The 27,394-nt window shown below is 32.9% G+C and overlaps 3 protein-coding genes across 3 annotated transcripts in view; 2 read left to right on the top strand and 1 right to left on the bottom strand.

Moving 5' to 3' along the window:
• LOC145306157 (putative chitinase 2) overlaps nt 1-5,508 on the top strand; it is an 86,565-nt gene extending 81,057 nt beyond the window's left edge. The window contains exons 11-16 of the mRNA XM_080148135.1: nt 69-173; nt 895-964; nt 1,668-1,753; nt 3,600-3,668; nt 4,610-4,662; nt 5,397-5,508. Coding sequence (XP_080004261.1) covers nt 69-173; nt 895-964; nt 1,668-1,753; nt 3,600-3,668; nt 4,610-4,662; nt 5,397-5,466 — 453 coding nt within the window. The 3' untranslated portion in view covers nt 5,467-5,508. The remainder of the gene's footprint in view (nt 1-68; nt 174-894; nt 965-1,667; nt 1,754-3,599; nt 3,669-4,609; nt 4,663-5,396) is intronic.
• LOC145306160 (uncharacterized) overlaps nt 1-27,394 on the bottom strand; it is a 287,293-nt gene that overhangs the window by 48,909 nt on the left and 210,990 nt on the right. The window lies entirely within an intron of this gene.
• On the top strand, nt 5,616-7,722 carry LOC145306292 (chitinase-like protein Idgf1). Its single transcript, XM_080148373.1, has 2 exons — nt 5,616-5,630; nt 5,929-7,722. The coding sequence occupies exons 1-2, from the start codon at nt 5,616-5,618 to the stop codon at nt 6,154-6,156; spliced, it is 243 nt and encodes an 80-aa protein (XP_080004499.1). The 3' UTR covers nt 6,157-7,722.

Raw genomic sequence — 27,394 nt, 5'->3', positions numbered from 1 at the left:
TAAGCGAAAAAATAAGAATACGTCGTTATAAAATTTTGGAACTAGTGTAATACGATATTTCTATCTAGGACTATGTACATATAATGTGCTACGACTACCATGGAAAATGGGACAAGAAAACTGGACACAACGCTCCCCTGAGGCCTAGGCCAGATGAGTCTATCCAAGATCAGGTATAATACAAATAAGTAACATGATGTTTGTCTGTGTGTGTGTGTGTATTTGTAGCAAAGGATCTGGCTAACCACTGAACCGATTTGGAACTCCTTTATAGTTGAACTTCTTGCAGGTCCATGGAATAAATAAGATAAGAAAATCTATCTATAATACAAAGTAGAACGATGTCTGCCTGTCTGTCCGTCTGACCCTAAAGATCTCGGTAACCACTGAACCGATTGGATTCTACTCTTCAGGGTATATACCTATTGGTCCTGTGGTGGTTTTAAGCTATTTTTTGGGGGGATGGGACACCCCCAACCCCCTCAAAAAACAAAAAAATCCCCCCCCCCTTTTTTTTAGATTTCCTTGGTTCTTTTTTTTGTAGAAGATTTCCTTGGTCCTTTTTTTACGAATTTCACCTTAATTTTTTTTTGATCACCTCTTGGGGCAAAGCCCTTAGAGGCTAGGGGCGAAGCCAATAGTATAATAAACAATATATCTATATGTAAATATTCTGATCATATCATTGTATTTTAATATGTTGACCAATTTTGACAACTTTTAGCAGCTGGACAAAGAGTCTCAAAAATCAGCCTTGTGACGTCATAAAAATGTGGGATTATCCATTAGGGGTTTTCTTTCCTACTTCTCCTACATTCTCCTTCATTTAAATGACGTCACATGGCTGATTTTTGAGACATCTTGTCCAGCTACAACTCTGATTTCTTTTTTCAGTCCTTGAACGTGGAGTATACCTGGAAATATTTGCTGAAGAAGGGTGCTGATCCTGCCAAGACCGTTTTAGGTAAGTTACATACATTTGTACCCAAAGTTTTAAAATCACTTTGGGTACTGTCTAAAATAGGGTAATCATTTACAAATGTGTCTAGTAATACACAATGTATTTTGGAAAGTAAATTACATTAGTACCCAAAGTTTTAAAACCACTTTGGGTACTATAAAGACTTTTTGGTAATCATCAACAATTTTTGGAGTCATAGACAAGTAATTCAGGGAGGGGAAATATTATATTGGTACCCAAAGTTTTAAAACCATTTTTAATCCTGTAAATACTGTTTTAAGTAATCATCCACATTTTTTGACGTTACGGACAAAAAAATTAGGTAGGGAAGGGAATAGTACATTGGTACCCAAAGTTTTATAACCACTTTGGATTCACTGTTTAGATAATCATTCACAATTTTGTGTAGCTATAGACACTAAATTTAGGTAGGGAGGGGAAATTACATGGGTACCCAAAGATTTGCATCCTGTGAAGACTGTTTTAGGTTATTATTCACAATTTTGTGGCGCTTTAGACAAGTAATTCAGGAATGGAGGGGGAATTACACTGGTACCCAAAGTTTTATAACCACGTTGTTTCCTGTGAAGACAAAACAACAAAAATAACAAACCTAGTTTAAATCTTTTAAATAATTTTTCATTTCAATATCCGCGGAAAGCTGTCTATAATACGATACGATAAATAACTAATATATTATTTATAGGTGTGCCACTGTACGGGCGTGCCTTCACCCTGGTTAACCCCAGCTCCAATAAGATGGGATCTCAAGCTAAAGGAACTTCTTTCCAGGTGCATATTTCTACCAGGGAGGGAGGGAGGGGGCAATGGATTGTTTATTACACTAGTCCCCAAAGTTTTTCTTATTCGTCGACTCTACAACTTTTCAAACGCTTCAACCAATACTTGTAATCTACAGAAACGGGAATTTTGTTTATCATCATTTGGGATGTATGTCAATTTATCGGCCATTGTCTTATCCCTTTAGATCCCTGGTTAATTATACTAGTACTCAAAGTTTTATAAGACGCTCTCATATTGATACGTTCAAAAACTTTTGAGACTTAATGGATTTAACATTAGTAATTTTAGCGTACAGAAGGGGGTAGTTTTACTTTTCCTAATTCAGTTAGGGAGTTGAATCCATTTTTATAGAAGCAGAAATATAATCTATGATTATGGTTTGGACCCTCTAAAACTGTAATCTACCTTTCCATTTCCCCTCTCTTGGTGAAGATATCTTCAACGCTGATACGATTTTTGAAATGTAAGATTCTACTTTCCCTTCTCTTGGTGAAGATATCTTCAACGCCGATACGATTTTTGAAATGTAAGATTCCACTTTCCCTTCTCTTGGTGAAGATATCTTCAACGCCGATACGATTTTTGAAATGTAAGATTCCACTTTCCCCTCTCTTGGTGAAGATATCTTCAACGCCGATACGATATTTGAAATTTAAGATTCCACTTTTGCCTCTCTTGGTGAAGATATCTTCAACAAGAGAGACAAAAGTGGAATCTTATATTTCAAAAATCGTATCGGAGTTGAAGATATCTTCACCAAGAGAGGGGAAAGTGGAAGGGTAGATTACAGTTTTAGAGGGTCCAAAGCATAATCATAGATTATATTTCTGCTTCTATAAAAATGGATTCAACTCCAAAACTGTAATTGGTTACGTGCATATTCTTTCATTGTTTATATTTAAACTATAGATACAGGGATGTTTAAATGAAAGATAAATAAAAGTCTTCATTCAAAAGTGTAAAACTAAAAAAAGTTGTTCTTTTGTGGGAGGTATAGTTTTCTAGGGGCTAATTATCTGGGAGGGGTGGGAGTATCTTCCCCCAAAATAGGTATAAACATTCCCTGGACCTTCACCGTAAAGGAGAACCATATTGGTTCCGTGGTAAGCTACAGACATATATCCTGTTACTTTTATATAAATATTATTTATAATTACAGGGCCTTTTAACTAGGGGGAATCGCTTCAGACAGACATACAGACATCCTGTTACTTTTATATAAAGATTATTGATATATTTACAGGGCCCTTTATATCAAAAGGATGGATTTATGGGTTACAAACGGACAGATAGACATCTTGTTACTTTTATATAAAGATTATTTATATATTTAGGGCCCTTTAACACGGGGGAATGGATTCTTGGGCTACAGACATCATGTTACTTAATTAATTGTAATTTTAGGGGCCTTACACTCGAGAGGATAGATTCTTTGGTTACACACATCCTGTTATTTTTATATAAAGATTATTTATATTTACCTGGCCCTTTAACAAGGGGGAATGGTTTCTTAGGTTACAGACAGGCAGACAGACATCTTGTTACTTAATTAATTGTACTTTTAGGGATCTTACACTCGAGAGGATAGATTCTTTGGTTACAGACATACAGACATCCTGTTATTTTTATTTATATTTATTATTTATATTTACAGGGCCCTTAATCTAGGGGAATGGCTTCCTTGGTTAAAGACAGACAGACAGACAAACATCCTGTTACTTTATATAAAGATTACTTGTATTTACAGAGCCCTTTAACTGGGGGAGATGAATTCTTATGGTACAGACAGACGGACAGACATCCTGTTACTTAATTAATTGTATAATATATTTAGGGACCTTACACTCGCGAGGATGGATTCATGGGCTACAACGAAATTTGTGAAGAATCTCTGGACGTAGAGGTAGGTTACCTTTCCAGAGAGATAGAGAGAGGGGACAATTGGCTGTTTATTACACTTGTCCCCAAAACACACTTTCTTGTTCGTTGGCTTAACAACTTTGGGGACTTGATTGAATTTTGATTGGTTGATTCATAAAGTTGAGTGTTCAAATGTTTTAACAACTAATTTTAATCTTCAGAATAGGGATGTACATCAATTTATCAGCCATTGTCTTATCCCTTTAGATCCCTGTTAAAGTTTACTATTTTTTAAAGGTGGGGGTGCGTTAAATGTTCCCCTTCTTACATTGGAAAAGTTGTGTTATTGAAAATTTTCACATCATTTTTAAACTTTGGGTGGTGGCATTTTATATCTACTTCACCCATGCCTTCGCCCCCCCCCCCCCCCCACCCGGAATAGAGTTAAATCCAATAAGTAATCTCTTCGGAAAGCCTAAACAAAGTACCTTATAGGGCACAGAAACCCATTTGAAAAAAAAATAATTGAAAATATGGAAGAGGTTTGGTAGTTATTAGTTTGTTTGTTTGTTTATTACTTTAGGTCAGTTTAGGTTTTTTGGGAAAGAAACTATTTTTAATACAAGTAAGGGTTAAAATTATTGATTTTTTTTTACAATTTTTGATTTTTTTTGTGGTTATTAGTATCAGGATTAAATTTCAAGGCCTTCAATGAGATTTTAGTAACGTAACTTTACAAAGTGTTTCAAAACTCAACCATGTGACGTCATAAAAATGAGGAAGATGAGAGGAGAAATGGACAGAAAACCACTAAAAAAAGATGGATAATCCCTTATTTTATGACGTTACATGGCTGATTTTTGAGACACTTTGTAAAGTTACTTTAGTAACTATATGTGGAAGGACAAGTAGATTATGTGTTTCTTCAATACTTATGGATGTTGTTATTCTTGTTGTTTTGACAAATTTTATTATTTTTTTTAGCATCCATGGCAGGAGGTGTTTGACGAGGACCATGAGGCTCCTTACATGTTCAGGTAAGATCTGGCAGGGAGGGGACATTGGACTGTAATTTTCACTGATACCCAAAGTTTTACAAACACATTATTATTGGATCATTATTGGATTTTGATTGGTTGATTCTAAAAAAGTAGTGTCCAAACTTTTAAACTAATAACTTTAATCTACAAAGGGGTTAATTTGTTTTTCAATAATGGGTATGTTTATCAATTTATCGTCCATTGTCTAATCCATGGGTAAGAATATTGAATTTGTTCTAAGAGGAGTTTGGAGCTTTCCCTTAAAGGGACTTTCAAGCGCTGAAACTTCCCTTATTTTTTAAAAACACACCTTTTTAACTAGTAATTTTAAGATACAGAAGGGGTATATTTGTTTTATCATATTCGGGGGTGTTATCGTTCATTGCCTTATCCCTGTTAATTTTTAATATATTTCGGAGGTGATAGATTAGGGCGGCCATTTTGATATCAGCTGATATTCATTTTTTCCCGCCATTTTTAATTTATTGCATTGGCTGTCGGCCATTTTGAGATCAGCTGATGTTTTTAGTTATTTACTAAATTTTACTGGTAACCAAAACTTTGGGTACTTGTATTAGATTATTTCAGAGGTGATAGTTGGATCAGTTATGAAGATGAAAGATCACTCACACTAAATTATACTGGTACCCAAAGTTTTATCTCATTCATTGGATCAAAAACTTTGGGTACTTATATTGAATCTTAAATGTTAACTTTTATTTATATTTCAGAGGTGACAGTTGGATCAGTTATGATGATGAAAAATCACTCACTCTTAAGGAAAATTATCAACAACAATAATAATAAACAATCCAGACTTAAAAGTAACAAAATCATCTTAGGACCTCAGCAAGCTTTCCCAAATTAGAGAACTTACATTTTCAGTAGTTATAGATAGAAATCTTAAGCTCAGGATTGAAAACCCCACTACTTCATATAATAAGTCTTAAATGGAATATTCTTTTGTCATTTAGACTTAAACCTAGCTTTTGACTCTATACCATATTATCATAATATTTTAATAATTTTCTGTAATTTTCTGTTCAATAAGATTCAAAAGCGATTACAACCAAAGAATACAAAAATAATAGTTATTTTGCTCACAATGAAATACAAGTTTGGAAGAAAAACAAGCTTGATTTAAGGAAAATAGGGCAGTGTTAATTAAGCTAGTTCCAACGTACCCAAAATTCACCATCCATTGTCTTATCCCTTAAGATCCATGTGTTTGTCTATTTTGTTGATTTTAACTTGCATTATTAGGCTAATTTTGCTTACGACGAGGGTCTCGCCGGCGTCATGACCTGGAGTATCGACACAGACGACTTTAACGGTATCTGCGGCGGGCCCAGGTACCCGCTGCTACGCACCCTCAACCACGCCCTGCACAACCGCCAGAACGGGTATTATGGCGGTGCCACGGCTGCTCATGCCCACAGCGCTGTTCTTCTTGTCGCCGTTGCAACAGTTTTTTTCTGGTTCAGATATTAAGTGCAGCAGGTTGCTTGACTGGGCGGCCATTTTGAATATAATCAGCTGACTTTCCTTTTTTCCGCCATTTTGTAATTTCTTGTCGGCCATTTTGAAATTAGATGATGTTTAAAAGTTATTTGGCAGCCATTTTGAAATATCTGAAATCAGCTGTTTGAAGTTAAATGGCGGCCATTTTGATTTGGCGAGCCATATAAGCAAAAACTGTTCCTATAATGTGATAAACAAATGCCTAAAACATTTTTAAAAAAAACCAGGACGACAAAATGATAGATTTTTGTGAACTTTTTCACCTAGCATATTCATGTATTACTCAAGTGATATGAAATATAAAGAGAAATATTCTAGTGAAGTTTCAGTAATGTATTTTTATATCTTATGTAATAATTTTTGCCATTTATAATTTAATAAAATAAATATGATTTTTTTATATAAAATATTTTCCTAAAATGTTTGGCTTTCTGTGATTAAAAAGCACTATTTTTTATAATTTTCCCTCCTTCAATTTTTAATCAAGAAACTTTTTTAAAAATCAATAATAAATCCCAAAAGTTTTAAATTTATAGCTGGATTAAAACCGATTTTAATCCATACTGAAAATCATGTTTCGTATATTAGACAATTTTCTGCGAATAGTAAAATGAAAATTAATAAAATTAGTTTTGTAAGCTTGGGCTTTTGGTCCATGACTGGAAACACAATTTTTTTTTTTACAATTTATGAAAAGATGTTTATTATCCAATGCGATTATAACTATTCTTCTTCTTAATTTTCAACTTTAATTATTATAAAATGAAGTACAATTGAATGTATTTTTGTAAGATTTTTTTTCACTGCCATTTTTACTTTTGATATATGAAAAGATAAATGTTCAAAGGGATGATTATATAGCAAAATAATTTCTATAAAAATTCACAATTAAATCAAATTTAATAGTAAAATATTTTGCTATATTTTTAAAGTTTCAGTTACTCTATTATAATATAGATATTCAATGTATTTTAATCCAAATAGATCATGTTATTTTTGAGTTAAATTAAACTTTTAATAAGTGGGCTAGATTCCAGGAAGGGAGGGTACATTGGGCTATTTATTACACTAGTCCCCAAAGTTTTATAGTAACGTTTTCTTTGTCATGTTGTCTTAAAAGCATATATGGAATTTTGATGGTTTTTTCATTAAGTAGAGTGTCCAAACGATTCAACCACTAATTGTAATCTACAGAAGGGGTAATTTTATCGGCCATTGTCTTGTCACCTAAGACACCGTAATATTCAGGTTATAAAGCTTTGGGTACTACCAGTGCAATTTACAGTCCAATGTCCCCTCCCTCGATGTTTTTAAATTAGAGATTCATATAGATTTAAATACTAAAAAGAATATCGACATATAAATCATTTTTTTTCCCCATTTTAGGTGTATTATTGTATATTGTATTCTTATAAGCATTATTTATTATAGTATGAGTTTTAAACATTTTATGGAAAAAAGACTTCTTTTTGTAAACATTATTTTAAACATATTTTCATTAAAGAAATCATTTTTAAATGCTATAAAATGTTAATAAAAATCGTAGCGGGACAAAGTGTCTAAAAATCAGTCATGTGACGTCATAAAAATGAGTTCAAATCCACTTCTCCTTTTATCTATCTCATTTTTATGACGTCACTACTAAAAATCGTATGGGAATATGCCCTGGCCAAAAGAAACATGACCCTTCATAGCAAAACTTCCAAACAAAGTTCGTAGTTTAGTATCCAAAAATGAATGAGAATTGTCTGAAAACATGTTTAATATAATGTTGATTTTAATTTATGAGATATTAGTTATTTCTCGCATCGTATTATTAACAGCTTTCCGCGGATATTAAATGTACAATTGTAAGATTAAAGCCACTGTTTTAGCCCCGAAATGTCGAATTCTTGGGATGATAAATTTATGATTGTAAATTTTTATATTCGTAGAAAATTGGATATAATACGATGCTAGACATAATTTTTCAGTATGTGTAATTGTATTCTATATTCATTCTTAATTATTGTTTTAACTTACAGACAGTTAAATAAACATTTTATATGTATTTTTAGCATTATTTTTTTTTTATAAGCGAAGCTACTCTATAGTTAACGTTGTCTGTCCGTCCGTCACACTAACAGCTTATACCAACAACGAAATTGATTCGTAAACAAGGATGACAACATTCATAAAAGCGAAGCTTTGAAATAAAATGAATGAACACTGGTAGTGTCAGAACTTAATGAATATTAATGCTTAAATCTACACAAAATTGTAAGTAAATTTGTTTTATAACAGTTTAAATACAGGATACTGTTTAAGGACATATTTACTGTTTTGGACTTGTTTATAGAGATGCTTTGCTTTTAACATTATACCTTGTTGTAATAGAAGTATTCTAACAATCATATTAATCGTATAATTGTAACATTATTAATTATTATTATCATTGATCAATACATTATTGCATGTCGTCGTTTTTCAGTTTAAGCGTAAATGCCGCGAAATCTTTTTTTGTATGTCTAAAAAATGTCAACAAACGCAGCATTTTTTTTTTTATATAAAAACGCACCTCAGATGCCCATGTCTTGCTTCTTTCACTTAGTTTCCATTTTGGTCCAATTAAAAGATTTTTCATCCAGATTTTATATATCTATTGTTCATAGATTGGTGGCAACCCAATACTCAATTTGATAAGCTAACACCTAACAGACAACCAACCATTGGATTGCAGCGGTCTTTCCATGGTAGCCTTAAATGTGCATGGTAAAGTGTTGCACCTTTGTTTATGGACATGACTAAGACATTCCCCTATACTTAATTACTACTGATGTAATGTGCTTTATACTAACAGCAGCAGTAGGTATTCTGTTGAATGACCATAAGATGATGCTGTATGGTCAATAATCCATTCACCCATCAGACAACCAACTCTCTGAGATGCACAAACTTTGTCTGAGAAGTCCCAACTATGCATGGTAGCGAGTTGCGCCTGTTTTGGGCCAAGGCATTCCCCTCACTATTTACGTCGCGCATCTGACATAGTAGCAGTGGAAACCATTTTTAACGTATTTAGTTATGACGTGGTATTGGACCGAGATTCGAACCTATCACCTTCCCGACAACGAGCGGATACGCTACGTGTTGAGCCACGGTTGCGGGTTACCAAACCTTGTAACTTTTTAAGAGTAATTAATATTTATACTAATAAATCAGGTTAAGCACCTATCATCAAAAGCAAGTATTTACTTACAGAAAAAGCTGTTTCTTTTTAATTAATCAAACTTATAGACACACCCCAGTTATAAACTTAGCATAATCAAATAAAAAAATAAAAGCTTAGTTTTAGCAAAACATTTTATTTTTCAAAAGCTATCAAATCTTAACAAAGTTGGTAAACAAATTTTACTAATAATAGAGGCAATCACAAACGATTTTTTAGGGACTCCTTAAAAATAAGGGGTTCCTTAGCCTTACTTTAATAAAGGGAGTATAAGCTACCCTCAAATTTAGTAATGTCAAGCTTAAGCAAAGATTTTGTCTTAGATAAACCTCTCAAATATCTTAAACTTTACATTTACAATCAAAAAAACAATTTACAATCACATATTTTATTGTTAAAAAGATAATTAAATTTTAGCTAAAAGAGCATGCATGTAAAATTCACATGGAACATTAAAAATGAGAGATACAATGAAATGTTTTACATATGTTGCCTAGAGGCAGGATCCAAAGCAATACACATTACACAATGTACAAAATTAATCATTGGAAATCAAGATAATTTTCAAAAATTTTTGACATTACATACTACATGCAAGCTCTGGCATTGTTAAATACATTAATTATTGAAATTATTGAACATTGTGATATTTTTTTTTATTATGTCTGGGTTACTTTACAGTCTGCTCAGTTGAGAAGCTAGTGTGGTTGATCAACTAGAGCAGGTGGTGGTGCTGGGTGTTGTAGAGCAAGGGGTGGTGCTAGTTGTTGTAGCGCAGGTGGTGGTGCTGGGTGTTGTAGCACAGGTGGTGGTGCTGGGTGTTGTAGAGCAAGGGGTGGTGCTAACTGTTGTAGCGCAGGTGGTGTTGCTGGGTGTTGTAGAGCAGGTAGTAGTGCTGTGTGTTGTAGAGCAGGTGGTGGTGCTGAGTATTGTAGAGCAGGTGGTGGTGCTGAGTATTGTAGAGCAGGTGGTGTTGCTAGGTGTTGGGTCGCAGATGGTAGTGCTGGGTGTAGAGGGTGGTCTATTTAGATCAGCCACTTAACTGTAGAATAGGGTGACTTTCTTATTGTCAAGAAGGGTTAAGATGGAGGTGGTTAATTTGCAGGTTTTTCAGGTAATCATTCTTAACATTACTTACTTACATTTTAGATTACAAATGCGTTCTAATGCTAATTCTAATGATGTTCCATCTGCACACTCAACAATTTGTAACCATTCTGTGACATGAGGGACTTCACACAACCATTTTAAATCACAGGAGCACTTCAAACCGCCCATTGCAAGTCCTCCATATACTTTTATGGGGTTAACACCCCAAATTGTATCTCCTTGTGTGTAACTGCAGGTTGAAAGGTAATTCCGTACACCACTTTCTATAAATGGCCTGAAGTTTTGTTCTGGTAAATTTGTTATACTATTCGGCAAGATCACAAATGTTGTTGCTTGCACTCCTGTTAAATCTATGCTTACAATGCTGGTACCACTCAAATCAATATTATCTAAATATTTAATTTCTTCAAAGGTACCAGGCAGTATAGGTTCTAATTTTCCACCCAGAAGTTCAAAAATGCAGAGAATCTCCAAGTTTGGCACCTTCTTCAATACAGATGACAATGAAGTTTCCTCTGTTAGAAATAATCTTAAATTTTTTAGGTGAGGCATCTCAGGTAGAGCATCAAGTGTCAAGTCTACAATCAAGGTTTCCAGCCTGTTAAAAGTTTCCTGAGGAATCTGATACTTGTTCCAATCAATACCAATCAAACCAAGAAACTTTAACTTTGATAGTCCCAAAGTAAACAGGAAATTTTCAGAAAATGCTAGTTTTGTGTATGACTCATCACTATCATTAGCATCCATAGTATTAATCCAAAGACCTTCTAAAGAATTGATTGAACCTGATACTGCTGATTCTGTCATTGGGAGTAAGCCATTTTCAACACTTATGTCAAACACACCAAAAAATTTAACCTCTAAAAGTCCTGATGTGGCATTATCAAACATAAAATTTGAGGTCTCCCCATCATTAAAAAACTCAAAATAAGCCAAATCAAACTTATTATTTGTTGCATTAAAGTTCTTGAAGAGATTGTGAGTCATTTCAGTAACATTTTCATCTTGATTAAACTTGAATCTACAATTCAATTGGCGGCCAAACAAATGGTCTTCACTAAAATTAAATAGCACTATATTAAAAAAAAATAAAGTTGATTGGAATTCCCATAAATATAGAGATTTTGTATAAACTGTAATCAAGTAACAATTTTTAAAAGAAATTATTCAGGTAAGATTTTAGATTTTGAAAAGAAACAGTAAAAAAAATTAATTTTAGTTTTAAATAGAAAAATGAAAATTTTTTTTTTTTGGAGATTAACCTTCCCCTAAAATATTTATGAACATCCCTTGGACCTATGAGAAGCTACTTTGTAAAGGAGAATCATATCGGTTAAGTGGTTAGTGAGATCCTTAGGTTCAATCATAAACACAAACAGACAGATAAATAGAGAGACATCCTGTTACTGTATTATAAGGATTACTGGATACAAATTTAAATACAGAGAACTTTCTTGTGCAAAGGTTAGCACAAAATAACAAATGTGTTTTAAAATATTTTCAGTATGGTGGTTTTCCTGCAATAACATGGTGCTATGGAGTCAGGAGAAGGAGAAGTACAAGGTCTTTCTGAGTCAGAAGCTGAGTTCTTGGACAGATGAGGCAGAAATTCTCTGATGATAGAACTACCTGGAGCTTTCATAGTTCTCGATTTCCCAGAACCGACATCACACATTAAACTGATGCAAACCAGAAGGAAAAACATTTTATAGCTCTCCTTCATTTCTGAAATTTTTGTTTTTAATTAAAAGAATGTTTTTCAAGAAAAAGGATGGAAACATCCATAAAAGGTAATATCAACAAATCTAATTGATGCACAATGTAAATATGTTTACTTGCAGTGAAGGCATTTGACATGTACAGAAATGGAAGTAGAATATACATGGATATTATGACAGGTCAAAAATTGGCATCAATCATCATTTGCTAACATTTAACAAGTTTATTGGTTAGTGTGTTCATCCAGTAAAAGGGGAGGGAATGGGATACAGGGGTTGGAATATGAAAATTTTACCTTTCTACCACATCAATGCAAAGGAATAGACTTAGTTTTCAATTAATAATACGTTAAAAATTTAGAATTAAAAAATCCAATTATCTATGAAAAGGTTAAATTGTTAAGGTGTTTTATTTTTAAAACATTAAGTAGAAATACATATTTTAATTATATGTAATGTTTACTTTTTTTGGTACTTGCCACCAAATTGCCTATTAAGCACTGAAACCCCCAACCCATTAGTTTTAAAGAAATTGAAATTAAAAGGTAAAGGGAGATTAATTTTTCAAATGCCTTTTTAAGCAACTTAAATTGTAGAAAAAGATTGAATGAATTAGAAGTTGGATTCAACACAGTCTATGGGTTAAAAGAAACACATTTGTGGAGATGGAAACATAGTTTAAGTAGATATCAGATTTCATCATTCTTTACATTGACTACAGATGAATTCCATTTCATTAGCTAATGTTGTTCCATCAACATTACATTTTGCATTGAATAACACCCATATGGCATTAGGGACTTCACACAGCCATTTGAAATCACATGAGCACTCCAAAACTGTGGCCCCAAAAATTATTCCTCCATAATTTTTTAACAACCACGAATATTGAAATTGGTAACTGACAAGGCGGAGTGAAAGGTAATTCCGCACAACACTTTCTAGAAATGGCCTGAAGATATGTTCTGGCAAATTTGTGATACTATATGGCAAGACTACATATGTTGATGGTTTCAGTCCAATTAGATCTATGCTTGCAAGTTTGGTATTGCCCAAATCAATGTATCCTATGAATTTACTTTCTTCAAAAGTACCAGGCAGTAAAGCTTTTAATTTTCCACCAAAGTCTTCATCTTCATCAATTTTGAGATACTCTAAGTTTGGCATCTTCCTCATTACATCAGATGACAAAGAAGTTTCCTCTTTTGGAGACAGATATAAATTTTTCAGGTTAGGCATCTCATGTATAGCTTCAAGTGTCAAGTCTGCAATCAAGGTTTCCAGCGTGTTAAAAGTTTCCTGAGGTATTTGAAACTTGTTCCAATCAAATCCAGCCAAATTGAGAAACTTTAACTTTGATAGTCCCAAAGCAAACAGGAAATTTTCAGAAAATGTTAACTTTGGGTATGATACATCCATCCTATCAATCCATAGAGCTTCTAACGAATTGTTTGAACCTAGTAATGCAGATTCTGTGAATGGGAGTAAGCCATTTTCAACATTTATGTTTTCTACAAATAAAAGTTTGACCTCTAAATATCCTAATGTAGAATTATCAAACATAAAATTGGAGGTCTCTCCATCATTTGTAAAATAGAAAGCGGCCACATCAAATTGACTATTTGATTCATTAAAGTTTTTGAAGAGATTGTGGGTCATTTCAGTAACATCATCATCTTGATTAAAATTGAATTCACAGCCCAATAGACGTCCATTAAAAAAATCTTCACTAAAATTAAATAGCACTATATTTAAAAAAAATAAAGTTGATTGGAATTCCCATAAATATTTAGTTTTAAATAGAAATATTAAAACAAAATTTTTTTTTAGTGGGGGTTGATTTTTTTTCTGTGGGCAATTACCCTCCCCCAAAATAGTTATAAACCTTCCTTGGACCAATGAGAAGCTACCCTGTAAAGGAGAATCATATTGGTTCAGTGGTTAGCATGATCCTTGGTACAATCATAAACACAAACAGACAGACAAACAGAGTTACATCCTGTTACTTTATTACAAATTTAAATCCAAGGAACTTTCATGTACAAAGATTAGCACTTAAAATCAAATGTGTTCTAAAATATTTTCAGTATAGTGGTTTTCCTGCATTCACATGGTGCTATAGAGTCGGGGGAAGGAGAAGTACACGGTTTATATGGGACAGAAGCTGAGTTCTTAGGCAGATGTGGCAGAAATTTACTGATGATAGAACCACCTGGAGCCTGCATAATTTTGGATGGTTTGAAGTCAGCCCCAGAACTGACATCACACATGAAACTGATGCAAACCAGAAGGAAAAACATTTTATTGCTCTTCTTCATTTCTGAAAAAAATTTCGTGAGTTAAAGTATATTATTCTAAAACAAGGATGTCAACATCCATAAGTAGCGAAGCTTAAAATTATGAATTGATATCATGCAGGAAAAAATTACTATAGAGCAGCGTCACATATTGAACTTGATAAAATAGGGAAATCGCTCAACCTTTAAAATCACAAATACTTTAGAATCTAGGAATCGATCTAGCACCGCAATTAATAGACTAATCTTAATGAAAATTGATGGAGATATGTAGAATATGAGCATATTCAATCCCTTATGATTTGAGCTGTAAATCCTGAATATGAATAGAGAAAATCATGAAAACCTAAAAATCTAGGAATAGATCTAGTACCCTAATTAATAAACAAATTATAATAAAACTTGGTAAAAATATGTAGAATGTAAAATGAATTAATCCCTGAAAATTTCAGCCCTCTATCTTGAAAAGGAAAATCATGAAAGCTTGAAAATCTAGGAATATTTCAAGCACCCCAAATACCAGACAGATGGACAAAACAATGTATAGATTAGATGGGCATATGCCATAGGAATCGTCACTAAAAATTTTAGTTGTCTATATTGAATAAGGGCCAAGAAAATCACGTTTCCGCCATAGCATAACGGACGGACGGACGGACTGACGGACAGAGAAAGTGAATTATAGAGTAGCTTCGCTACTAAAAAAGTAAGAAAACATAATAAGAAGGTACGATCGACAAATCTGACTGGCAGGTTTAATTGCAGTGAAAACTGTAATTACCATTTACAGAATTGGATGTAGAATATACACGTGGATATTATGGCAGGGAAAATTTAGGTTGCTTACATTGAACAAGTTTATTAGTCAGTTTTTTCATCCAGTAGGAGGAGAGTGAATTGAAATAATATACCTATTGAGATTTTTACAAAAATATAAAAAAATAAAAGTTAAAAGAAAAAGAGGAAGTAAACAAAACAAGGATGACAACATCTATAAGTAGTTTAGCACAGAATAATCATGGATAAACAAACAGTCAAAATGGATTACAGAGCAGATGTTCAGTGGTTTTATAAAAGTAAAAGAAAAAAGATAATGATAAGGTAATAAAAAAATAATACATATCAATATATAAATGTCAATGTAGGATGAACCCACTGCCGGATTAAAAAAAAATTGTATATTGCATGTTCTTTGGTAATAGCTATCTTAACAAAAAAACATCCTGAATTATATTCAAATAGAAGACGAGAAAATCAAAACCCCTAAATAGCGGCTACGCCTCTAGAGGTTTGTTTTTTATTTCAAACTAGCGGGTTCGTCCCTAGACTCTAGGTGCTTTGCCCCAAGAGGTTTGATCAAACCAATTTTTCGTATTTTAGATTTAAAAGAAGAATTTTTGAAGAAAAAAAATTCTTTGGGGGTGGGATTTTGTTTAGGGGGGGGGGGAGGGGGCTAGTCGACCCCACTGTTTTAATTTTAATGTTAAAAAATTTTTTTTTGAGGGGGGGATATTTTTCATTTTTGGGAGGTTGGGGGTGTCCCCCCCCCCCAAAAAAAAAGTTATAAACCTTCCCGGGACCTTTGAGAAGCTACCCTGTAAAGGAGAACCCGATCGGTTCTGCGGTTAGCAAGATCCTTCGCTTCAAACAAACAGACAGACAAACAAGTAGACAGACAGACATCGTTCTACTTTGTATTATAGATAACTAATTTGAGAAACAAATGTGCGTTCAAGTCTCTACGTATAAGCGAGAATATTAAAAAAATTTAGTTTTTTTGTGATTTCTTCCACAATACAGTTAAAAACTTTTGGATCCTATGAGAAGCTACTCTGTTAAGGAGAATTCGATCGATTCAGCGGTTAGTGGATTCTTCGGTACAGACAAACAAACAAACATACATCTTGTTACTTTAATATAAGGATAATTGTGAGTTGATAATTAAATGCATTTAACAAAGAACATGATAGAAATAAACTAAAAAAGATAAACATGTTATACATAGAATTCATATCTTTTATAATTTGTAGATCAGCATCAAAGCAATAGGACAATTCTAGCATGCAATTTAACGCCTCAAAGAACTTCAGAAGTAAAATTATTTGGTTTTCTTTTGGGGTAGGGGGTAAATTGCCACACGAATTACTACAAATTCAATTTTGTTACAAAAAGTTTAAAAAATGTATAAAACCTTAAATTGTACATGTTGAAATTAGTTGTAAGAGTGGCTAAAGATTAGCCTTAAAGCAGTCAGACAGCTATATATATTTTTTACGGAAAGATTTTCATAATTCATAATAGACAAGAAAAAAAAACAAGGATGACAACATGTATAAGTAGCGAAGAACAAAAAAAACTTGGGAATATGTTAAAATGAAGAATACGACTATCTTGGAAAACAAATTAAACCTTTCTCACTAGTTTTTTAAAATTATTTTATTTGGAGGCATGACTGACAGGCCGACGGACAAAGTAAATTGCAAACTGGATGCTCATTAGTATAGGACATACCAGCCGTCTATCTTGAATAGCATCAGAGAAAGACACAATTTCCCCCTAGAATTACGGACTGGCTGACTGACTGATGCATGGTTAGACAAAGTGAATTATAGAGTAGCTTCACTAAAAAAACCCAAGATATCTAGCTCAAGTAATAACTGAAACAAGGATGATAACATCTGTAAAAAGCGAAGCTCTGAAACGTTAGAAAAACGAACATTAACACTTGTATATTGTCAGAACTGAATGCTTCGCTTATAACAATGTGCTTTGTTGTCCTAGGAATCAGTATTACAAAAATCAGACCAATCGGATAATTTATCACATAAAAATTTGATGCTAAAAAAGTTAAAAAGCAACATGTTTAAAATGGATGTACAGACTTTCTGGTAACGATTATAGAGTTGCTTTGCTTTCAAACTCGTACCTACCTCCTATAGGAATCATCATGCAAAGTTAGAAATCGATAAGATAATTCTAACATGCCTAAATTAACGAAAAGAGCTATCTGTTACGTACGGACGGACATACGGACCGACCCTAATTATAGAAAAGCTTCGCTTTTGAAAATATATCATTATCCCAATAATAGCCATACAGACTGACGGAAAAAATTAAGTTAAAGAGTTGCTTTTCTACTAATATAATCACTGTTGTATAAACTGTAATAATGAAAAACTATTGTCTTTAAATTCTCTTATATACCCTATGTAAGATAAGCTTGTTGTTGAAAGCAAAGCTTTTCTATAAATAGGGTCGGTCCGTTCGTCCATCCGTCCGTACGTCTGTAAGTAACGAATAGCTTTTTTCGTTAATTTAGGCCTGTTAGAATTGTCTTATCGATTTCAAACTTTGCATGATTATTTCTGTATTAGTTAGGTTTAACTTAAAAAGCGTAGCAACTCTATAATCGTTACCAGAATGTCTGTACGTCCGTTTTAAACATGTTGATTTTTAACTTTTTTAACAACAAATTTTTATGTGATATAATTGTCTGATTGATATGATTTTTGGAATACCGATTCCTAGGACAACAAAGTATAATGTTATAAGCAAAGCATCTCTATAACCTAGTCCTAAAACTGTAAGCATGTCATTGTCCTTTAACATTATCCCGTATTAAAAAAGTTTTTCAACAAATTTACTTACAATTTTGTAACAACTTTTATACATTTTTATATTCTGATTATTCAGTTCTCACACTTTACAAGCATTAATGTTCGTTTGTCCTACCGTTTTGAGCTTCGCTTTTATGGATGTTGTAATCCTTGTTGGATCTACGTCTAACTAGCACAGTTATGGAATCTCAACGACAAAGATTTTTTTTATCCAATCTTGACAAGTGAGGTATTTTTGGAAAGAGGAATATATATAGAAAACGCCTATGAAAATTAGAAAATCTGCAGAAATCATATTTGCAAGTTATTTGCAAAAATCTGCAATGCTAATTTGCAAAATTAATTTCATGCCTTAAATGACTTATTTAGAAAAAATCTTTTTATGAAATGTGTTTATTTATAAGTTTAGAACATACTTAGGGCAAAAAAATTTCTTTAGTGTTACTTTTTTCACCTTATATATGAAAAAAGCAGTTTCTCACATTTTATGATAAAAAAAGGTATAGGAACAAAAAATATGATTTTTCTTGATGTAAACACAATAATTGGCATAAAATCTATCATCCTAAATGTAAAAATCAGATATAGAATCCTTTTTAGAGCTAATATAGTGCAAAAAGTAACCAAGACATTTTTGCAAAGTATGAAAATCTGAAGAAAATAGTTCTTTTTGCTTTTGATATACATATCAGATAAATGTATATAAAAATAGTGATTAAAAACTATAAAACATGTTATAAGTTTTTCAACATTGTCATCGATTAAATTGCACTTTTAGGTTTAAGAATTACCAAAGAAGTGCATAAAAACTCTTTTTATGATGTAATTAAACAAAATAAATGCCAAAAAAACCAACTACAAAATGGTCTACTGCATTATAAAAAACGCCTAATTGTTGATTTGAATTTATTTTGTTTCATAACTTAATAAAAAGAGTTTTTATGTGCTACTTTGGTAATAAGTAAACCTAAAAGTGCATTTTAATCAATGATAGGGTTGAAAAAGTTATAACTTATTTTATAGTTTTTGATCACTAATTTTATATACATTTATCTGATATGTATATCAAAATCAAAAAGAACTACTTTCTTCAGATTTTCATACTTTGCAAAAATGTCTTGGTTACTTTTTGCACTATTTTTGCTCTAAAAAGGATTCTATATCTGATTTTTACATTTAGGATGATAGATTTTATGCCAATCATTGTGTTTACATCAAGAAAAAACATATTTTTTGTTCCTAAACCTTTTTTTATCATAAAATGTGAGAAACTGCTTTTTTCATATATATGTGAAAAAAGTAACACTAAAGAATTTTTTTTTGCCTTAAGTATGTTCTAAACTTATAGATAAACACATTTCAAAAAAAGATTTCTTTTTTAATAAGTCATTTAAGGCATGAAATTAATTTTGCAAATTAACATTGCAGATTTTTGCAAATAACTTGCAAATATGATTTCTGCGGATTTTCTAATTTTCATAGGCGTTTTCTATATATATTCCTCTTTCCAAAAATACCTCACTTGTCAAGATTGGATAAAAAAATCTTTGTCGTCGAGATTCCATAACTGTGCTAGCTTGCTACGTCAAGCATTAGATGCGACAAACAATAAGATGTCAAACACTGGAATGACAAAGACTCCAAACGAAATACCTTAAATGTTAAAACGATAGACTATGGGACCAACGATAGACTTCTAAACAAGTATGGCACTTTAAATATTTTTTTTAAAATCCTTTACCTATCTATATTTGCGTTCAAGTCTCTAAGGTACCTTGCTAAGATGGGTTCAAATCTCTTGCGTAAAAAAATTTCTATTTTTTGTTATTTCTGTTGACAGGGTGGTGTTACCCTCCCCCAAAATAGTTATAAACCTTCCCGGGTCCTATGAGAAGAATCATATTGGTTTAGCGGTTAGCAAGATCCTTCGGTACAAACATACAAACACAAAGACAGACAGACATCCTGTTACTTTTGTATAAGGATATAAGGATTATAAACCTAAAGAAAAAGGTTGCTATATAAAAGGGGTAAGGAAGCAAATAATGGGCCTAATTATGTTATAACAGGAGCTTTTAAATAAAAACTAGAAACTACACATAGAAAATTTTCATGAACATATCTCTACCAGGAGTTGGTTTACAGCCAAAAAATAGAGTAGGGGGTATGCCTTGGCCCAAAACAGGAGCAACTCATTACCATGCACTATTATGACTTCTCAGACAAAGGTCGTGCAATCAAAGAGTTGGTTGTCTGTTGGATGTTACTTAATCTAATACTCCTGGTGTTTGGAGAGTTTGGACATGACATTAACGTCAGAGTGGACACTTAACCTAGCCTAACCTATTTTAGACCATCCTTGAGGTTTTTTAAAAGCCTAACCCCAGCGGGGGGCTTATTTGTATATTCATATCTTAACCTAACCTAATCTGTATAGAAATACTTTATCAAATTAATATTTTTACACTCCTGTGTTTGTCCACCCCGACGTTTGACCTGGAACTGTTAAAGTTATTGTCGCATCCTACGTTTGACGTACCTAGGTTCTGACGTAGTATCTTATTATACATATTTTACTTAGTACATCAATTTTAGGTCAGCTGAATTCTAGTTTCCAATTGTGTACATAGCACCCTCATCCTATCTCAATATTTAATACTAGCTAAAAAAGCTTCAAACTTCCACAAAAAAAATCAAAATTTGAAAAATTTAAATTTTGAAGGTATAGATCGTTTATACATTATATCGCTTTTCCTTTGACTAGAGTAGCTGAAAATAGCTTATCTGTTGTACAACTTCGGAAATTAGGCAAAAAATGGACAATCAATTTTCAGTTGGTCAAATTTTGAGAATTTCCATTGCAGGTAAGTTTACATGAGGGTAGCTTCAAAAATTAAATGCTTTATTCCTTACTAGCGGCCACTCCTCTAGAGGCCTCTTGGGACACTTTAGTTGGGGGGGGGGGGGGGAGGGAAGGGAGGAAGTCGACCATCCACTTTTTATTTGTAAAATATCCTTTTTTTTTGAGAGGGGGGGGGGGGGCTGATTTTTTTAGCGATTTCTCTTGGGAGAGTGGTGGTACCCTCCTATAAAATAGATTTAAATCTTTTTGGGACCTATGAGAAGCAACACTGTAAAGAAGAACCATATCGGTTAAGTGGTTAGAGAGATCCTTTGGTACAGATAGACAGACATACACAGATCCTGTTATTTTTTTTATAAGGATTAAATTATTATTTTCACAATGCTTTTTTTTAAACCTAGGGCGTACTGAAGGGGTGTATAATTATCTTATTAAAAAATAAGAAAACGTTATTATAAAACTTTGGGGACTAGTTTTAAATTAAACAGCCCATTGTCCCTTCTTTCTCTGGGAATATTGGGACTTTCCCTCAAAAAAGCCTGTCTAGCATTAAAACCCCACAACCGTAATTTTGAAATCAAATGGAAAATAAAATTGATCCAAACTTTGTAACAAATAACTTTAATATTCAGAAAGGGATAATATGTTCATCATCATTGAGGATGTAAAATGCATATAAATTTATTGTCTTATCCCTTAGTGGAGGGGGGGGGGGTAGGGGGGACTTTCCACAGGCAAATTCTGGAATTGTGTCGCAATATTTGCACAGAGTGATTAAAAATTACATTTTTGTTGTTGTAAAACACTTGACATAATATTTACAAATAATTATAGCGGATTATCCATATATAAAAGTAATAGGATGTCTTTCCCGAGGGCAAGTAATAACCGCTTTTGCTATTTATCGGCTGCTATTTAAGATAGACAGCTAAAATTTTTGGTGAAGATACCCTGTACCGTGGATAATTTTATTTGTACGTCAATCTGTCGGTTATGCTTTAAAAAGCATAAATATTGTTTTTCGTGATTTTTAATTTTATGTTCTCTCGATTTCTACTTCTTTCTTTATAGCAACTGAACATCTGCTATATAATACACTTTGTTCGTTTGTTTATCCATGATTTTTTTTGCTTCGCTAACAGTAAATGTTCTCATCCTTATTTCAGTATTGGTCCGTTCGTCTGTTCCTCCATCATAGATTGAGAGCTTGTGTTGAGCTTGATTGGGTTATAAAAATATAAAATGGCTAATGTTTGCCGAAGCTATTTATAGTGGCTATAACAGATTTACGTCATACAATACAAATGACCAATGATAGGCCAATACACAGACTAAATTTCTCATTGCAGGTGAGTATATATTTTGATTGACCAATGGTAAGCCAGTAGGGCGTCATTTTTTATAGGCAACATAAAAAGCTTCAAGTTTGCTGCCAATGATTTTAATCTCCAGAAGTTGTAATTATGTACGGGGTGTGCAACAATTTATCATCCATTGTCTTATCCCTTGAGATCCCTGTTTAGACATAAACCTTTAAAATTGAATTTCTAAGCAGGATAATTTCATATTCAACAGGGTACTTAATCTGCAGGGAGGGCGGGAACGGGATGGAGGGGACATTTAACTGTAATTTATACTGGTACCCAAAGTTTTATCAACACGTTCTCTCATTCATTGACTTAAAAGTTATAACTTAAGGGACTTTATCAAAACTCGATCTAATAATTTTAATTAACAGAAGCGTAGTTTTTTTAAATAATCTTTGGGAATATACATCAAAATATCATCCATTGTCTTATCCCTTACACTCCCTGACTTTTAAAGAATTTATACTTTGTGTAGACATTGGCATGTATTTAAACCAGGGATCTAAAGGGATTTGACAATGGCCGGTAAATTTATGTACCTCCCCAATGACGATACATTATATTACCCCTGCTGTATATTACAATTAGGTGTTGAAATGTTTGAACACTAAACATAATGAGTGAATTAATCAAAATCCCCAAAGTTTTTAAGCTAAAGAATAACAAAACGTTATTATAAAACTTTGGGGACTTTGTCCCCTCTTTCTCTATTTAAACAAGGATGACAACATCAATAAAAACTAATGTGGTAGCGGCCGCAGTTTATCTGCCGCTTCCCGAGTCCGGGTATTACGGCTGTGTGAACAGACGTGGACAAGTGCAGTTATAGAGAAGCTGTGCTTCTCTATGTATCACCAAATAACAAACAGAATATAAATTTGGGATGTTACTTTATTCAGAGCTCACAAGATACTGATTTATAATACAACAAAATGGTCAATGCATAGATTGGAATAATTGATACTAAAATCAGAGGTTAAAGATATATACATACAATAACATAATAGGCAATATTTATCCCCCATCCCTGAAAGGGGTGGGTAAAAGCAAGATAATCAGATTAAACATAATAGGGTTGTCAAACTATAAATACTTTAATACAGGGGGGGGGGTTTCAAATGGCCCCACCTCCTACTCAGGGGAGATCTCTCGGACCGCCCACAAGTTGGGAGCAAAGTTACCATACAATTAGGGCTTAGGGGTGGCGAATACCACACTAACACAATTTTTCATATACTTGTTATTTATCGCATCCTATTATTCACAGCTTTCCGCGGTTAGCAAAATGAAATATTATGAGATTAATTACAGTTTAGTTGGCTCCGAGGGGCCCACAAGCCCGGGCAAACACGAATTTAAAAAAAAAAAATTCTATCCTAAAACCACACTGTATTTTAACGTTATACAATTTCTAGGGTTTATGCCGACTTTTCTAAATGGCTTTAAAAGTGGCTGATATAATATTGACTTATCTATGTATAGTCTAATTAGTTCAGCGTGGTAAGCGAGATCTTAACTGACAAACAAACAAAAAACAGCGAAATTTGCCTGACAAACAAAAGAAAACCTCCTACTTTTTAAAACAGTTATAGAATAGCTTATAATAGTTTAGTTTATAAGGAGATTAATGCAATAAATGGATTATATACAGATAATATTAGGGATCTTATGGGATAAGACAATGGACGATATATCAATGTACTGACTCAAATTGATGAACAAAATTACCCCTTTTTATATTGGTGGAAAAGTATGGAACCAACCAACCACAATTCATTTGAAGCGAACAAATAAGATTACATGTTTATAAAACTTTGGGTTACGGGTACCAGCATAACTAACAATTAAATGTCCTTTCTTCTTGATAAAATATTTGAGGTCTTTACTCTTTCATCATAGCCAATGCACTGACGAACATACCATAGTTAAAGAGAAGCCTCCCTCCTAACAGTTCCCTTTTCAAATATTGAATAAACCCAGCTCAGAGAGATAGGGGACAATAGGCTGTTTATTACACTTGAACCCAAAGTTTTATAATAACGTTTTCCTATTCGTTGGCTTAAAAACTTTGGGGACTTTAGAGAATTTTGATTGGTTAAAAGTTGAGTGTTTAAACGTTTTAACCACTAATTTTAATCTACATAATTGGCAATTTTGTGTAATATCATTGGGGATGTACATTAATTAATCGGCCATTGTCTTATCCCTTTAGATCCCTGTGATAAACAGCTGACTGATAGACAGACGGGAGAGTCACCACCGAGCTTTCCTTTCTTTCACCGTCAAAAACACACACACACACACTTACATACACACACACACACACATAAACACACACACACTTGAACACATAAAATTTTTATCGTCTGCTATATAGCTACTACAACTACATACTTTATTTTTCATTTTTTTACGTCAGTCAGTTGCAATTGCCATGCGACGTATAGACGCAGTTTTTTTCGTGATTTCTTTCATTATCAGAATAGTGATAGTTATGTTAATCACGTGAAATACAACAAAAAGTTACTTTTTACAAATAAATTGTAGTGACTTTTTCTATATGAGGAATAAATTAATATTTAGTGATTTTATATAATGTGTTTTAAAAACGCGTTTTTATATTTGCTGGCTCCTATACTTTTGGTACCCACATCTTGATTAAGATTGGTTTGTAGTAACTTTTGTAGTGTCCAAACTTTTTAACCAATTTACAGGCGGTGTAATTCAGTGGTGTACATCAATTTATCGTCTATTGTCTTATCCCTTAATGTCTCTGTAGATATTTTACCCAACAATGTGATTTTTTGCCTCCAGATTTTCTGTCAATAATTTATTTATTGATTAGCTGATACGCCCCTAGTATCTAGGGGCCTTGTATGTGAATTGGTTTGGTAATGATAATAAAATAGCTTAAACCCATCCAAAGACTGATATATTTAAAGTTAAAATAGCTTAAAACCATCCAGGGACCTATTTGAAGCTTGCCTAAATTGGAAATTACAATCGGTCAGTAGTAACAAAAATCATAAACTTAAGACAAAAAAACACCTTATTATTTTATAGGATAACAATTATACAATAATAGTTTGTCTCAATAATGATCAGTTTTAAGTGGTGGAAAACTATAAGGCAAAGTATATTATGGAGATATAAAGAAAACGAATAACAAACACAATTAAACATTATATGATTCAAATTTATAAATAGTATAATAAATGGACGTACGGTCTTTCTGGTAAAGATTATAAAGTTGCAACGTTTTCTAATTCGTACCTAAACTGTTATAAGATTCATTATGCAAAGTTGAAATCGATAGGACAATTCCAACATGTCCAAATTGACAAAAAAAGCTAACCGTTACGATCGGACGTACGTCTGACAGACCGACTAATATTATAGAAAAGATTCGCTTTTTAAAATCGCGGAAAATATGTATAATTATATGTTCCAAAAATTTCCATAATTTAGTTTGAATGGTCAGTAAAAACTTGATTTTTTTGTGTATTTTCTTCAGGTGATGCTTTTCTACAATTAGGGTAGGTCCGTCCGCACGTCTATAACTAATAGTTGATTAATTTTAGGCATGCTAGAATTGTCCTATGGATTTTAAACTTAACTGTAACAATTTAAAAATGTAGCATTTGTATAATCAAAACCAGAAAGTCCGTACGTTCATACGTCCATTCATTGTAAACAAAATTCATTTAAACCAATAATTTATATATGGTATAATCATTCTATTTACTCTAGTTCTAGAATATTGATTCCCAGGACCATAAGGCATGATGCTATAAGCGAAGCATCTCCATGATCTAGTCTTGAATTGTATATCAAACATCATATATATTAAAGTAATTTTAGAACAGAGGTGAATTCTTTAAAAAACTTTTGTCCCACTAAAATCAGTTTGCCCCACTAAAATTTTAGTGAGGCAAAATTATACCCTCTAAATTTTTAGTTTGCCTCACTGATTTTAGTGGGGCAAAAGTTTTTTAAGAACTCACCTCTGGTTTAAAAATTTTTTTTTTTTTTAATAGCTCTACTAGCAGCTGCGCCCTTAGCATCAAGGGGCTCTGTAATCAAAGGGGACGAGAAAAGTATAAAAATAGCCTAAAACCATCCCAGAACCTATTTAACCTTCTTAAAAGTAGAGAACCCAATATGTTATGAAGTTATCAAAATCTAAAAAACCCTACTACTACTTTATAGGATAGCATATTTGTAAACGTTCGTTTGTCTATTTTTCTGATGTGATTGGCTTCGCTTTTATGGATGTTGTCATCCTTGTTTTTTTTTTTAAATTAGTGAGAGTTGTTTGTTAGGGATCAACTGAAATAAATTTCCTTTTCGAGCTCTAGTTTCCTAAAGTGTACAGCAGATAACCCACTTATTGCAGACCCTATTTTTAGCGACTCCGGTCAAATGAAAAAACGATTTAATGTATAAACGATTTATACATTATACATTCAAAAATTTTAATTTTCAAATTTTGATTTTTTTAAAGTATGAAGCTTTTTTAGCTAGTAGCAAATATTGAGATAGGACGCGGAAGCTACGCACACTTTCGGAAACTAAATTCAGTTCATCTTGTTAGGTTTGGATCAACAGTGAAAATCAGAGATAGAGAGATGGGACAATAGGCAATTAATTTAATTCTAGGTTCATAAAAAAAATTCGTAGTCCCAGGGATAAGACAATGGCATATATTCAAATTAATTTACATCCCCTACACAAAATTACCCCTTCTGTAGCATAAGATTAGTGGTTGAAACGTTTGAACACTCAACTTGGTAAACAAACCAATCAAAGTCCCCAACGTTATTAAGCCAACGAATAAAAAAAAACGGTATTATAAAACTTTGGGGACTAATGCAATAAACAGCCCATTGTCCCCTCTTTCTATGGACAGTCCCCAAAGTCTTTAAAATTAGCGAAATGAAGAAAAATTGCATTAGACGAAGCCCAAAATACATAACTTTTGCACCACGTCGTCTTCCTGTGACGTCATAAAATGAGGGAGATGAAAGA

Source organism: Acartia tonsa, chromosome 14, assembly GCF_053477335.1.
Source record: "Acartia tonsa isolate MP-2025a chromosome 14, ASM5347733v1, whole genome shotgun sequence".
Lineage (NCBI taxonomy): Eukaryota > Metazoa > Arthropoda > Copepoda > Calanoida > Acartiidae > Acartia > Acartia tonsa.
The sequence above is the reverse complement of the archived record's forward strand: the minus strand, read 5'-3'. Positions and strand labels throughout refer to the sequence as shown.